This window comes from Camelus ferus, chromosome 16, assembly GCF_009834535.1.
Source record: "Camelus ferus isolate YT-003-E chromosome 16, BCGSAC_Cfer_1.0, whole genome shotgun sequence".
NCBI classification, from domain to species: domain Eukaryota; kingdom Metazoa; phylum Chordata; class Mammalia; order Artiodactyla; family Camelidae; genus Camelus; species Camelus ferus.
Genome location: NC_045711.1, coordinates 2,456,665 through 2,472,894, shown reverse-complemented (window position 1 = coordinate 2,472,894; position 16,230 = coordinate 2,456,665). Strand labels below are relative to the sequence as shown.

At 41.7% G+C, this 16,230-nt stretch overlaps 1 protein-coding gene across 4 annotated transcripts in view; it reads left to right on the top strand.

Annotated features, from left to right (window-relative positions):
* Nucleotides 1–10,480, top strand: part of TADA2A (transcriptional adaptor 2A) — a 40,154-nt gene extending 29,674 nt beyond the window's left edge. For 2 of the 4 annotated variants that reach the window (XR_004326589.1, XR_004326588.1), the window contains 7 exons: nt 153–263; nt 1,770–1,841; nt 3,530–3,662; nt 4,202–4,245; nt 6,389–6,462; nt 7,967–9,601; nt 10,373–10,480. Coding sequence is in view for 2 of the 4 variants with exons in the window: in XM_032498305.1 (XP_032354196.1) it covers nt 153–263; nt 1,770–1,841; nt 3,530–3,662; nt 4,202–4,245; nt 6,389–6,462; nt 7,967–8,152 (620 nt within the window). In the remaining 2 variants the exon portion in view is untranslated. Of the gene's footprint in view, nt 1–152; nt 264–1,769; nt 1,842–3,529; nt 3,663–4,201; nt 4,246–6,388; nt 6,463–7,966; nt 9,602–10,372 lie in introns of those variants that run through there. The other 2 variants (XM_032498305.1, XM_032498306.1) reach the window with 1 other exon arrangement.
* The last annotated feature ends 5,750 nt before the right edge of the window (nt 10,481–16,230 follow it).

Below are 16,230 nucleotides of genomic sequence, written 5' to 3'. Positions count from 1 at the left end.
TCCTAGCTTTCCGGTTTGCTTCCTGTCACGGGTAAGTTAGTCCTGTGAGGTTAGGAATAATGTCCTTCCATATTTCTTCTTGTAAAAGAAATACAAAAAACTCAGAGATCCTTATAGTCTGTGTGACATGGCTGTATTTACTTTCTCTGCAGTAATGGAGCGGCGGTATCCCAAAGAAGTCCAAGACCTTTATGAAACAATGAGGCGATTTGCAAGGATAGTGGGGCCAGTGGAGCATGACAAGTTCATTGAAAGCCATGCATGTAGGTGGTTTTTGAACCTTGAGCAAGTATTTGTGTGTGTGTGTATTTATATAAATAGGAGAGATAAGAGTGTGTTTTATGTGAAGTTCTGTAAATAAATAAGTGGATTTTTTTGTATTTCTTCCCCTTTATTGCTGTGAGATAAATTTGGGACTTTGGGGGTGGGTAAAGAGAGCTTAAAAAGCATAGTGGCTTTTTTTTTTCCCCCAGATAAGTAGTCATTTAGTAGATTTTCCCCCCTTTTAATTTTGGGAGTTTTCAAATATATGCAAAAATAGAGATCATAGTATAATGATCCCCCATGTATCTGTCACCCAGCTTCAGCAGTTATCAGCACATGGCCAGTCCAGTTGCATCTTCACCACCCATTCCCCTCCCACCCTCAACTGGATTATTTTGAAGCAAATCCCAGACATCACATTATTTTGTTCATAATTATTTTAGTATTAAAACTAATTTTTCAAATGGGGACAGAGCTGGATGATTCATGGAGAGAGTAGATAGTACTTCCATCATTTTCTTACCTTTTTCTCTGAGAGAGCTCTACGTAGTTACCATCTGATTTTTCACTGTAAAAAACTGAAGTTGCTAAGGCAGTAAGGCCTAGGCGTTACAACAATCTGGACTGGGTGGCTAAGTCTATACCTTTCATCATGAGATTCGTGTTTGACCCCCAAGTTTAGTTCTGGGAAGGTACTTCATGTAGGCTCTTATCCTGCAGATATTTCTTGCATGGCATTGTAGGCATTTATCTGAGCCAGGCTGGTTGTCCTCACCAGACAGCCTGTGTGGTTGGCCTTCTTTGTGTGACTGATCTTTACTTCCTGTCCCAGTTTGTGCCATCCCTGGTTTATGTGTCACTCCAGAGAACTACGCCCCGCGGATGGTCCAGGCTCTTCCTTCATCCCCTCTTTCAAAGCACCCAAATTTGAATGTTCTGTCGCATAATAACCCAATCAGTGCAACCTGATCGGTGAGCTCAGAGGAGGCAGAAATCTTTGGTTTATGGAAAACACAATGCTCTTTTGTTCCTATAGGAGAAAAGCTGTAAAGAAACTGTCTAGGGCTTGAGCAGAGTCCTAAAAGCTTTTGTCCTTCCCTTGCAAAAGGGCCACATCAAGTAATACCAGAGACCGGTTTCATGAAAGAATTTGGTTTTGTGGATAGAGCTTTTAACAGAGAATAAACAGAGCGGGGAAAGTTGATGGTTTAAAAAGTTATATTCATTACTTTTGTAGCTAAATGAGTTCAGCCAGTTCTCTGTAAGTTTTCTAGGAGACAATTCCAGCTGTTTTCTCCAGCTGGAGACAGAAGCCAAAAGACAGCTGGAGTGTGTTTTAGTCAGCTCTTGGGTAAAATCTCTAATGAGATGTTAGCAACACGTAGGATTCCCTAGATGGAATTGCCCGGTCTTTTATATAAGGCAGAATTACTGAAAATACTCAACATTTGATGTTGATTTTGTTTTTCCAATTTCTCTCCTTTGTTTTTTGGGGGGACGAACAGTGGAATTTGAACTCCGAAGGGAAATCAAGAGACTCCAGGAATACAGGACAGCAGGCATCACCAATTTTTGTAGTAAGTATGCTTCAGCGATACACTAGCTGAGAGGGCAAGTGTCTTCCGAACACACAGAGGATGTCTCTGTTTGAGGTTTGTGGATTTTTTTCTTTAAAACAAGCTTTCATACTTTCATATTCAGAATAAGTTTTTTATCTTTCCACTGAAGTTTCATCTATTTAATGCTTATGAATGCCATTATATGGGTTACCTGAGGTGAAATAAAAGTTATGACACAGAGAAAAGAGAGGTGCTGCTTTAGATTTAGAATTCTGTTATGGCCTCTTAAAAAAAGAATTTTGTATTCTAATTTTCAGCCTCAGCTTTTTTAAATTTAGTGATGCATAATCCGATCATTCTTGTTAACCAGGCTTCAGCTGGCTCCAGGTGCTTGCAGCCCAGTTCCCTGAGGTAGTGACAATTACAGCAGCAGCAGCAGTTTACTGTGCACCAGGTCGTACCCTGGGCACTTCACCTGGGTCGTGTCGTTTCATTCTCATAACAGACTTATAAGATAGGTATTGTTATTTTCATTGAATTAAGAAACTAAGGTTTAACGAGACAGTTGTAGAAGAGCCAGGTCATAAGGAAGGCAGCGTATTAACAGCAGTTAAGAGCTGAGGGCTAGACTTGGACAGCTTGGGTTTGAATTCTGGCTCTCCTGTTTACCAGATCTGTAATTCCGTTCAAATTTGCAATTTTCCAAGTCTCTTAGAGTTAGCGTGAAGATTAAATTACAGGTAATGCATGAAAAACATGCATAGCACACAGTAAATCCTCAGTAAATGGCAGGTTCTGTTGTTTTGTTGCTGCTGGAATGATCTGTAGCATTTCCTCCTTCCTGTTGGTTGAAAGCTGTCACCCACTACCCACCAGGAGTAACCCTGTGGGTGTTAAGTTCAGCCTAGAATAATGGATCTTTATTTTTAACCATGAAAACTGTTTACAAAATGAAATTTTATATGGAGCTCTAATCCGCAAATAAGATAAAAGTGGAACTAGTTTGGTTGAAGTCTGGCGGCTCAGGAGATGTGTGGAACCCCGGACCAGCAGTATGTGGTGGTGCTTCTGCTCTTCACGGGAATCCCTGAGAGATTTTCATGGTGTCCTGGGCTCTGCGGAACATGGTATTTTGGATCCTGTTTAGCGTTGTAACATGTAGAAAACACTGTGGAGCTGTTTACTAGATGCACCTAAAGACTGATACCAGGTTTCAGTTTCCTGGTATTGGCTGCCTCTGGGAAAGAGGGGGAAAGAATAGTACTGGTCAGTGAGGATTTATTTTTATTTGTAATTCTAATTGGTTTTTAAAGAAGGGTGTATAGGGTATAGCACTTGTGTGGCTTGGGAAATATACACATAAATAAAAATAGAACAGGAAGTAGTAAATATGACAGTATTAAAAGTTAGTTACTTTTAGGGGTAGAAATATGAGCAACTCTTACTTCTTTGTACTTTTCTGTTTTGAGGTGCCCCCCCCCCAATTTCTTAAAGGTAGAAAAGGAATACAAATATTTTCATTTCTTGTCAAAAAAAGGGGATTTCAAACTAGGGGAAATCACTTTGCTTTTTTAGAAAAATAATTGTAGAAGCAGTTTTGTAAAGGAAATTTTAAAAAGACGCACCGTTTGCTGATCAGTTTGGAGGCCCTCCTGTTAGTTCTGTTGCAGTGTCACTGTGGTCCCAGCGTTTTTTCATACCTGCAGGTGCCAGAACCTACGACCACCTCAAGAAGACGCGGGAAGAGGAGCGCCTCAAGCGCACCATGCTCTCCGAGGTCCTGCAGTACATCCAGGACAGCAGCGCCTGCCAGCAGTGGCTCCGGCGGCAGGCTGACATGTGAGTGCTTAGTCCGGGGCAGGGGCCTCCTCCTGGGGGTTTGGCTCTGACATGTGTTTTCAGACATTTCCCTGGGCCCCTGCCCTACATGGCAGAGCAGTAGGATCGGGCAGCTAGAGGAACTGAGAACACTTGAGCAGTCTGTCTCAGAAACAGTCCCGCACTGACAGTCCTGAGAAACAGAGCCGGTTTCCTGGAACCCTACTTTGCTACTTTGACCTTATTTTTTATATTGGTGAATTCCCTCCCCATGCCTCCTCTCTCCCTCCGTATCTGTTGGTATGATTTTCATCGGAGAATCGTGTTCCTCATGAGTGGTCTCCGGGATGTGCCAGCCCAAATCCAAGTGATTTCCTTCCCTGGAGCAGATTTCTCTTCCTGGTTAGAACACTTGGGGATGTCCTGTAAAACAATGCAGTCTGTCTCATGACTTCTCTTCACAGTAACTGTCCTGATAAATGTCACCCTGTGTCACATGAGCTTTTAGAAATTGCTTTCTTTAATGTGACATAAGTTTAAATTCCTCTCTTTCGTTGTAGTGATTCTGGCCTGAGTCCTTCCGTTCCAATGGCTTCGAATTCAGGTAATTATTTTTTTTAGGGTGGATCAAGTCCTGATTGTGACATTTTCATTCTAGGATTGTGCTGACCCAACAGTCCCCTCCGCCTTTGTGGGAGCTGTGCGCTTAGGCAAAGAAATGATAATAAGTGTTATCCCAGTTTATAACCATCAGCAAGGTTTTAGAATCTTCATGGCCAAACAGGGATTTTCCTTAGGTTTGGAGTACAGAGACAGGGGAAGAAGGAACTGCACACAGGTGTTTTCTCTATTTTACCATTGTCCACAGGCAGTTAGTTTATGGTGGTTCTACCGCACACTTGGAGATTTGTTTCACAGGGCATAAATTGAAGGCTTTGTGTCCTGTATGAGCAAAGAGGCGTGTTACTTGCCAGAAGAGCAAGGCTTTCTTTGTAAGTTGGAGACTTAAGGTATTTCTGTTTCTTCTCTTTATCTCTTTGGGTATGTTCTATTTTGAAAGCAAGATTAAGCCATATGCTGCCTGCTGTTGGGGCTTGGTAATCAGTGAGTGGTGGTTTGGAGGGGGTGTTAGTTGTAGAGCTCTGGGCCAAGGTCGTGGTGTTTCTTTGCCTGTTTTCTTGGTTATCATTCACCCCTGCTTCACAGGGTAGATCAGCCACTTCCCCTAATCAGAACATACAGAGGGCTCCACTGATTACAGACTGGACGTGTCAAACGATCCATTTGCAGTTTTACCATTTTTTGGAAGCTTGAAAAAACAGACCTTGTGATCCCATTCAGAATCTTTCAGATTCAGGATCTAAACAGAGCTCAGAAAAGGCGACTTTAGGGATTTTTTTTTTTTTCCATTTATTCCCTTGTTTCAAGTAGTTTTTTCTTAAAGGAGAAAAGAGAATCTTTTCGGGACTAGCAAAGAAGTTTCGTAAGTCTCTTACGTTCAACCCCTCCCCCCAATCTAAATACAGAAATGCAAATAACTTAATACTGGCTAATGAAAATGAATGAACTGACATGAGCACGCAGATTTGGTATTTGGTGTTTTCTGAACCATTGCATACACTCTTTGTTGCCTCCTGGGCGAGTTTTAGCCTTCCTCGCCCCCGGTATTTGGGCTGAGGAGATCCCTTGCTCCTCTTCATGCTCTTGAGTTGCTCCCAAGTCAGAGCAAAGTCAGAAGCCTGGATCCCTGGTTGTAACTTAGCCTCTGGTAACTTTGGAGAGGCACCGAATGATTGCAGCCTCCCTTTTTGAGCATTCAGGGTAAGGCTAGGCCTGTCAGTTTTGGGGAAGCCCTTGTCCCCTTTGTTGACACTACAGAGAAGCCTGTTTCACAGCAGAGAAGGCTATAGCAGTCTCCCCTTTTCTCTCCACCACCTAAAAGGCAACCCCATCAATCCCATAAAACATAATGCATTAATTCTACATTTTCTTCTGCTTAACACAGTCCATTCATCTCCAGCTGAACACTAATTCCAAGTATACGTTCAAAACAAAACCAAAAAAAAATTTGCACATCAAGCTTCCCATCCTGGGCAGTGACCTCATACTTGGGCTTCTCTCTCAGGCATGTGAGTTCACCTCAGCCTCTCCTTTGCCGTATAGTGGCTCATTGTTCCTCTGTGCGGATCTTCCAGGTAAACAGGGCTACTTTGGAAGGAGCAGATACTCCCTCACGTAATAAATAAGAAGGGCCTTTTGCTGGCCTAGCACTCTGCGTTTGATCTCAGGGCGAGTGGTACCTGGCTAATTACCGTGTTTGCCTTCACTGCTGGCGGCGTGGCAAGGCTTAGGAAGTGTCTCTCCTGCAGAGCTGTTGTTTCCATTCATCAGCTGTCAAGGCGGGCAGTGCATGACCTCTCTTAACTGGGCGACCTCTGGGCTTTAGATTTCAGAACCTCCTACTGGGTTAGGAAGAACAGTCATATCTGACGCTAAGGTACGTGTGATTATATATGTATTATGTCAGAGCAATGGGTATGTGACTTCCCTTTTTTATTTTCAAGTGAACATTGCAGCGCCCATGTTGCTAGCTGAACTGAGGCCTGAGGTGATGGGTAGGGATTTCCTACAGCTGGATTAGTAATCTTATATCTAACTGGCCTGACTGATGACATTTGTTATACTTTTTACACCTGAAGGATTGTCACTCTTAGGAAATACATGCCTTTTTCTGTCTGTATCAATAGGTAGACGAAGTGCACCACCCTTGAACCTCACTGGCCTCCCTGGCACAGAGAAGTTGAATGAAAAAGAAAAGGAGGTAACAAAAAGAAGGGGAACTGAATGGAGGGGCTGGTTATTCATTGAGTTATCATTAAAAACACATTACAGGATCAAACCCATCTGCTCTGTTCATGTAACACACATGCATGTCCCGCTCTAGCCCATCCTAGAGGCCTTGGGACTAAAGAGCTGACCTCAGCAGGCCTCAGAGACTCCTTTCCTTATCACCCCACCACTAGTTGTCTTCTGAGAACATAAGACATGTAACTCTAAATAATAGCAGTTGTTACTAACTGAGCATTTACCACGTGCTAGATACTGTCCCCAGTGCTTCATGGAAATGAATTTGATTTTTTACCAGCTTAAACTAACTTACAAGAAAATGGTTACTTCCTGTTAGAATGGTCACTTTCAGAAGTTGTACACTTATTCCAACAATATGACCATCACTTAAAAGATTTTTGAATTGTCTCTAGAGCATGAGCATAAGCATAAAGAACTCACCATCATATATAGTCACACATTAATTTTGATTAAAAAAGCCATGACCTACTTTTCTTTTCCTTTATAGTCATCAGATGTGTCTTCCTGTTACTTTTGGCTGTTTCTAAACTTTAAATCCAGCCTCAAAAGAGTCATGATCAAGCATTTTCAGAAGAATGTGCCACAGCTCTGAAGTCCCTTCCAAAAGAGGAATTCCCCTTTTGTTCCTCCTGTGTCCCTCTCACAGTTTCCAAGACCAGTGTCCTCTTTTGCCCCCTTGAATCATGTAGTCAGGTCACACAGTAGGGAGAGTCATGGAGTAGGCGCTAGTGTTAGCCTTTTGTTTTACCCAGTGGAAGCAGTAGAGATTAGTTTGGGAGTAGAAGGATGCGTGTGTTATATCCAGGTGTTGCTGAAGAAGTGTTGCCATTCTGATCCAAGTGTTGAATGGCCTGGAGTTTCAAGCAGTTTTCACCCTTACCCACAAAATGGTGACCTCAGACTGTTCATTGCTGGATAATGGCCGATGAACTGGAATTGAGCCAGCGTTCTAGACTTTTACCAGTTAAAGTGGCCTCTTAGCAAGGTCTCTGTATATCACCTCTCCCTCCAAAGTAGGAAACGTAATCACAAAAGGAGAGACTACAGATTCATGCTGATACTAAAAGTAATGTGATTCACACTTGGGAATCCAGGCATCTGCAGCCCCGCCCCCACCCTGCCCTGTGACTCCTCTCTGACCATCTGTGCTGGAATGTGCCAGGCCTCTACCCGGGGCTGCTCCCCGGACACACACTTGTATTCCCTGACAAACCCCAGTGAGCCAGCCAACATGCGCTGAATGCTCTCCCGGCATCACACTCTGCCCTCTTCTGTCTGTCTGCAGAGAGTATTCTCTCCAAAGCGGAGACAAGGTGGAATGTGGTCGGCCACCCAACAGCTCCTTTAAATAGTTGGAGGTTGATACCACTTTTTAAATTTTATTTGGGCTATACCTGCTGGATTAAATTATGAGAATGACAGGTGTTGATGTTTATTAAATTTGCTGTGTCTTGCAGCTCTGTCAGATGGTGAGGTTGGTCCCAGGAGCCTATTTAGAATACAAATCTGCTCTACTGAATGAGTGTAACAAGCAAGGAGGCTTGAGACTGGCACAGGCAAGAGCACTCATCAAGATAGATGTGAACAAGACCCGGAAAATCTATGACTTCCTCATCCGAGAAGGACACATCACTAAGGCCTGAGGCTCCAAGGGCCGGGAGCAGAGATCACAAGTGTGGAGTGTGATAGGCCAGAGGACAGCAGGGCATTCTGGAGTTTCGTTTCTGAGCTGAATTCTCATTGTGGAAAGAGGGGAAGAACAAAGGAAACCTTGAGTTGTATTCATGTCTACTTTCTCCCCTGCCCTGCTTCCAGATACGCCCGTTGCTGGTATCGTGCCGCGGAGCTATGTGCTAGATAAGCTATTATTAATTGTGTGTGGGCATTCATTCCTAACACCTCTTGTAACTAAAACAAGCACCATAGTACCTCACATCACAGTGTTGGTAGAAATAGAACTAAACCTGTCTTTCGTCCCAGGAGCCCAGCTCAGATCCTTGTACTTGCTTGGGAGGTTGGTTTTCTGACTATCTGTTTTGCCTGCAGATGTTACAGACAGACTTAAAATAAAGAGAAAGGTTATAGAGCATGAGAAAGCCTTCTCTTTCTGTCTGAGGATTTTTTTTTAAGCCGACAACTTACGTTTATGAGCAAAAAGGAGGAAAATCTCCCCATGATTGTCTTGTCCCAAACTGCATCTTGAACTTTAATGTCTGGCATTGTAATTTGCAGTCTTACTGTCTGATCTGCAGTAGACTTTTGAAGGGGTGGTACCGGATATAAAACATCTCTGTTATTTTTAGAATTAATGGATTAAAATGTTTTCCTACTTAATTTGTGGGTGTGTCAAATATTCTGGTAACTAAAGCACACTTTGGGTGTTGGATGCCCGCCTCATCACGCTGCGCTGTCTCTGTTAACACGTGTGTCCTGGGCTCACCCTGTTCTTACCCTGGGCTTCCCAGGATACCAGGCCCCTGGGGATGGAGATGATGCAATTAACCCAGCTTTGCTCGGATTGAGACCTGAACCCTAATTTCTCAATGGTGAAAGGCTAGCCTGCAAGAAAGTCTACTTTTAAAACAAAAGTAAAGCATTTTCATGTAGGGAACTCACTAAAAAATGAGAGTGAGTGACCCTGTCACATCTGAAACTTGGACCTTAAATCTTTCTGCACAGTAAGAAGCCAGGCTCAGAGTCAGGGTTACCTCCTCTCTGTGAGAAGCAAAGTTATATAGAAATGCTTCAGAATCCACACAGATTATTTCCAGTAGCTGACTGATTCTTTAATTCTTTCAACATTCAAAATGTCTTAAGTCAAATATTACATGGTTTGTTGGAAGTACCTGCTCAAACTTTCTGACTGATGTACATATGCATGCTGTTTGCTAGTAGACTTCACCTAGGAGGTCACAAATGAAAAGGAAACTCTTAGGAACAGAGGAAATTAGAATAAAGGACTTCAGTCTTTTAAAAGAGTGGCTTTAAAAGGGGTCTCTTTTCTTTGCATAGTCCTGTCTCTTAGAAAACGTGTTCTGCCACCACCATCACTCCAAGTTGGTTATAAAGGGATTGCATCTTATCCTTGAAAGGTAAGTCCTGTTCTAAAAATGCACTAGACATCAGTGTCAGGTGATGTCTGCTGTAGTCTAAGGAGTCCTTAATCTTGATTAAGGAAGGCTTCCTCGTAGAGGTGAGCTTTTGAGACATACTAAGATGGAGATGAGAGAAATAAAATGGCAAATGGAAGTGGGAGACTGTTCCAGACGTAGTAGGTGGAGGAGGGTGTGGAGGCAGCCATGGGGAAAAGGAAAATGGTGCCAGGAGATTTAGTTGGCTAGGACACAAGGGGCAGCTGTGGTAGTTAGGAGTGGGAGGCTGGTGGGGACAGTCTGATAGAAACCTTGAAATGAATTTAAGTCTGAAAAACTGATTGGGGAGTCAGTAGATTTGCTGAGGAACATGGCGTGGTTGAAAATAGTGACAGAAAAATAAGGCTGTAGTTTCAAATGACTGGATTTTAGAAAGTAGGATTATTACTGTTTTGGTAAACCCAACTTTGCAAGATTTAAGACCTAGACTCTCTAGTGGGTTTCTCAAAGATCAAGCCATAATTTTGGGTGAGGAGTACTCTTGAAAGGAGTCGCTGAGTCTTTCTGCGTTTATAATAGAAAAGCACTTGCTGATGTTTGATGTAGCTTAATGTTCCTTCCTTCCTGTCACCAAAGGAAAATTCTCCTTGTTACTAAAAATCCAGAACTAGCAAGGGCTTTTCAAAGAATATTCCATCCTTCCCCTTTTCTGCTGGATGGTATTGGCCATAAACCAACTACACTAATATAGGTCTTTCTTTCTTGGTCCAGATCATCTCTGAAGAAGGAGAGTTTACTCTGAAACTCAACAACATGGATAAAGACCTTTAGCTGTTAGGAATTTTTATTTCAATCTAACATTAAAGACTCATGCTGGAATTTTATGCATATCCATCCTTGCCAGTGGTGGGAAATAGAGAACAAATTTCTTTCTGTGTAATAACCCTCTCTTTGCTCAAAGACCTTGACTGTCTCTGTTAAGACCAACTAACTATTTATGATTTATTTCTTCTTGAGTTCCAGTTTTTATCCTTTTACTGTTTACAATTCCCCTCCACCCCTACCCCCCTTTTTAAATCTGAACTTAACTAACCAGTCCTTGCTCAGTGACAAGAACAAGCTTCGTAGTTTTGAGTAACGTGATCCTCAGCTTGTAGTTCCCTGGGAAGGAGAGAAGACCGGTGACATTCGTCAGGAACAGAATTCTAGTTGGTAAGTCATGCCAGCTTTAGGAAACATGCAGATATGTAATAAGCACTAAAATTTCCAGTGTGATGAATCAGACCCAAACTACAGAGAGAAGCATGAAAAAACTAACTCGTTCATGTACTCCAAAACACTTCCCCTGGTCTCTGGGCAGGAGAGTGGTACTGTGTTCTAAACAGCATTCTTGAATCTCTCTCATTTTTAAGGATGTCTTTGTGGATACCTTCTAGATACATACTTTTCCTGTTAACACAAGAAGCTTTTCCACAACTTAACATGTACCTGGCTTTTTGTATGAATTTCTAAAAATTAGTTTAATTCAGGAGGTACTGATCTGGAAGCTTTGCTTTCCTTTCCAGTGTGCTTAGCCAGATGTGGTTAACCTTTCCCCTGTCTGCCAGAAAGGACCACCTCTGTGGCTCAGCAGGACACTGCCATGTCTGTGACCTTGTGTAGAACAGGTAGCCCAGCTGGGACAAAGAATTTCCCTTGAATCAGACACAATAATCAGCCATTGAGTGAAATGTAAGTGATACTGAGCAGGATCTCAAAGTGCAGTCAGGGTCAGAGCATCCTGGATAGGACAGGAATGGTCATGCTGATGGAGACACTGAACTTGGGGGAGAGAGCAGTAGTGAAGAGCATTTAACGGGAGTATTTTGGAACATAAATATTCTATCTACGAAATATGCGTTGGAACTGAGTGTTATTTAGTATGCTGCTTTTGAGGGCAGTTGGTAGGGACCGGTGAATAATTTCTGAGAAGCCTGGAAAGCCAGTTTCTGTATCTAATAGGAGAGAGTTCTTTCTCTGTTCATTGTTTGCTGCTGCCATGGCTTCTTGCAGCTGAGGTTTGCTGTGATGAAAGAGTATGAACTGCCCTTTGATTTGACGACCTGGCTTACAAGTCAAGAGACAGGTATTTGAGGGAAGGATGAGTATCTTGCGTCTGATGTTAAAATTCCTTTGTCACTATGAGTTACTTGCTTGGTATGCGTTGTGTACTCGGCCCCCTTTCCTGTTAAGAGTAGGAATAAGGAAGTTGAGATAAGGATGCAGAAAGTGATCATTAAAGAGTTTAAAACCCCAAACTGAAAACTACAAAAAATTTGTTTCATTAGATGTAGCCCTGAACATCACCATACCTCCCCGTGTCTTTGAAAGTCCTGGTTAACCTTTGCCAGCTCAGATTTGTTTTGTATCTTTCAGGGTTGGACAATTAAGTCTGATGCACTTATTTTCTACTTTGGAGCACAGTGGATGGATTTCTGTGACAACAAACTAGACATTTGGTTGAACTAATTTCATGTTCTTAACCAAGCCACACTGTTTTTTAGCTTGCTCTGGTTTCCCCAGAGGTCTTATGTGGCAAAAAAGCTTCCAGATGGCTTGCTAAGAATCTTGCCTTAGTCCAGAGTTACACTGAACAAAAGTAGCATCTTAAGAAGTGTGGAAAGGAGAAGTTGTTTTAAGAAACCAACGCTTTCTTAGATATCCCATGCTCTTGGATTGTAAGAATTAATATTGTTAAAATGGCCACACTACCCAAGGCAATCTACAGATTTAATGTAATCTCTATCAAATTACCCAGGACATTTTTCACAGAACAGAACAAATAATCCCTAAAATTTATATGGAATTACCAAAGACCCAGAATTGCCAAAGCAGTACTGAAGAAAAAGAACGAAGCTGGAGGAATAACCCCCTCCAGACTTCAGACAATACTACATAGCTGCAGTAATCAAAACATCTTGGTATTGGCAGAAAAACAGACATATGGATCAATGGAACAGATTAAGAGAGCCCCAAAATAAACCCACACACTTACAGTCAATTAATCTTTGACAAAGGAGGCAAGAATATACAATAGAGAAAAGACAGTCTCTTCAGTAAGTGGTGTTGGGAAAACTGGAGAGCAGCATATAAATCAATGAAGTTAGAACACTCCCTCACATTGTACACAAAAATAAACTCAGAATGGCTTAAAGACTTACACATAAGACAGGACATAAATCTCCTAGAAAAGAACAAAGGCAAAACATTCTCTGACATACATCATAGCAGTGTTCTCCTAAGGCAGTCACCCAAGGCAATAGAAATAAATGCAAAGAAAAAAGGGGGGGGGGGTGGAATCTAATAAAACTTACAAGCTTTTGCACAGCAAAGGAAACCATCAACAAAACAAAAAGCCTAGGGACTGGGAGAAAATGTTTGCAAACAATGCGATTGAAAAGGGCTTAATTTCCAGAATATACAAACAGCTCATACAACTCAATAACAACAACAACAACAACAACAACAACAACAAAAACCCAACCCAATCAAAAAATGGGCAGAAGATCTAAATTGACATTTCTCCAGTGAAGACATACAAATGGCCGATAGGCACATGAAAAGATGCTCAGTATCACTAATTATCAGAGAAATGCAAATCAAAACACCAATGAGATATCACCTCACACTGGTCAGAATGGCCATCATTAAAAAGTCCACGAACGATAAATGCTAGAGAGGTTGTGAAGAAAAGAGAACCTTCCTACACTGCTGGTGGGAACACAGTTTGGTGCAGCCACTATAGAAAACAGTATGGAGGTTCCTTAAAAAACTAAATACAGATGCACCATATGATCCAGCAATCCCACTCCTGGGCATATATCTGGAAGGAACTCTAATTTGAAAAGATAGCATTCACCCCAGTGTTCATAGCAGCACTATTTACAATAGCTAAAACATGGAAGCAACTTAAATGTCCACTGACAGATGACTGGATAAAGAAATTGTGTGCACGCATGCATGGGCACACAATGGAATACTACTCAGCCATAAAAAGTGAAATAATGCCATTTAGCAACATGGATGGACCTAGAGATTATCATACTAAATAAGGTAAGTCAGAAAGCCAAATATGATATCACTTATAAGTGGAATCTCAAAAAAATGATACAAATGAACTTGTTTACAAAACAGAGACAGACTCACAGACATAGAAAACAAACTTATGGTTACCAGGGAGGAAAGGGGGAAGGGAAGGATAAATTAGGAGTTCAGAATTTGCAGATACTAACTACTATATATAAAATAGATACACAACAAGGTCCTACGGTAAAACACTGCAAACTATATTCATTATCTTGTAATAACATTTAATGAAAAAATATATGTATAACTGAATTGCTATTCTATACATCAGAAATGAATACAACATTGTAAATCCATTATACTTAAAAAAAAATCCCCAACACCTTAATCAAAGCAAGAGCACTGAAATGCTGTCATTGTATCACCCTTCTTCAATGAACTGACAGCTAAGTGCCAGCTCATGACACTTCCAGTGCATCTCTCTTCTCCTTGGAGAGCTGTCTGCCAAGGACACTCTGTGTTTCTGAGTTGTTTGCAAAGTCCTAACCTCTTTTCTCCCATTAAACAATAGAGAACTACTGATGTGGTAGTTATTCTCTCCCCTCTACTCACCCCCCTGCCCCCCATTATCACTATTTAGGGGATTCCTTTAAAACCTTAAAAAAAATTTTTAAAGAAATATAATAGAACCTACACTGTGGAGCTTAATTTTAATGTTCCCAATCAATGTACCCTGTAAGAGAAATAATTTTGGAAAAAGAACGTAAACTAATGTTCTTGAGTTGGGGCTAGGAGTTTGATATTTTTCTATTAGTTTCCAGTCTTAGGATGCTGCCTAAGACGAAAAAGACAATTTTCAGGGTAATTTAATAGCATTTCCCCTAAAATTATTGAAAAATGGATGAAAAGTTCAGAAGTGCCATGAAAACACTAGGTCCCAATCACCAGGGGCTTCAGAGATGGGTGGAATGATAACTTTTGGTAGAGGAGAGGCCCGCAGTGTGCCAACCCTTATCCCATGGGAATTTGCTGTGCTTGGAGAGGTGGAACAGCTTTTCCACACACTATCCTGTTAGAAACCTCTTTTAAACCTAGGTCAAATTGCAGCAGAAGCCACTCTACTACGGGCAGAAGCCAGAACCTATATTTTTTTCCTAGAGGATGACACCTTGATGTATTTTTTACCAAAGGGCATTTATCTAAGTTCTAGGCACAGATAGCTGACAGCAATGCCAACCTTACCCGACTGCCCCTACCCAACAAGGTCTTTGCCTTGTTTCTGGCATGCGTAGTTTCAGATTCAGGACACCTGTCAGATCTAAGTCAGCATAGGCTTAACTTCATGATGCAGAGCAAAACGCTTTTGAAAGCAAAATCTCCCAGGAGTGCCTCCGCCCCCAGCAACTGCAGAAAAGGTGTCTGTGGGAGAGAATGGTGGCTATAGACGTCATTGCATCTTCCAGATCCCAGCTGTGACCTGGCTTAGAGTTTTACAGTTAAAAATAACCACGGCTTAGAGTTGGGGGGAAAAAAGTAAACTGTTTCATCTCCATGGAAACTAGGAGAGGGAAAAAGGCAAGCCTTGGATTTCTAGCAGATGTGGCAAGATGGGGCAGATACAGGGGCTGGGAGCTTAAGCCTTCTGATGAAAGGAGATACCCCTGATTAGCATCCAGGACATAGCCAGACATTGCTCCAGGGCTCTGGAGACACACTGGAGACACACTGCAGCTGATATGCTGGCAACAATGTGTACATTCTTGGGTGGATGAAGAATTATTTGAGGCTCCCAACTTCCTGTAACAGATTTGCTACTTGCTATTTGACAAAGCAGAGAGCAGAAGAGCAACACAGTACATTAGATGTTGCCCTCTAACCAATCTGGGAACCTCTGCTACCCCTTTCACATTCCATTCTTTTGTTTGCTAGTCAGAGGCTGTTGACCTCAGAAGTAATTTATAATTAGAGGGGCGACCTTCAGGCTCTTGGGCTGATAGGAGCATTTACTTTCAGTAGGACCAGGTTTTCCCTCTTTGATGTTGTAGGAGATTATGCAAAAGTGGCATTAATTACCTAGGAAGTCCTTAAAATTACGTCTCTTTATCATTTTGGTATTGTTAATATCAGAGGTGACTAACTCTTAGGGGGAAATATTTTACTTCTTCATTTCTCCTTTCTTTAAAGTTTTCGTTTAAAACAATTTTTTTTCCTCAAGAAATACATGAATATATTCTGTTTAAAAAATTTTTTTAAAACCCTTCTCTTTTCCTTTTTAAATGAAGAGTTTATATGCTTTATTATTTGCCTGCCTGGTGTATTGGAAAGACCTAAGTGTGAATCCTTGTTCTGCTACATAATAATAATACAACCTTGGGCAAATTTTCAACCCCTGTTTGTGGTTGATAATACCTACCTGACTGGATTGGAGGAAGACACATGGGATAAGGTGTACAATACACCTGCCATCTCCCTTCTCTTCCCTTCCCACGGAGCTTTTGATATTTTTGCTTAACTCCAGCCAGGTATGAACAAGCATTTGATTTTCCATGGTAAACGGTAAATTC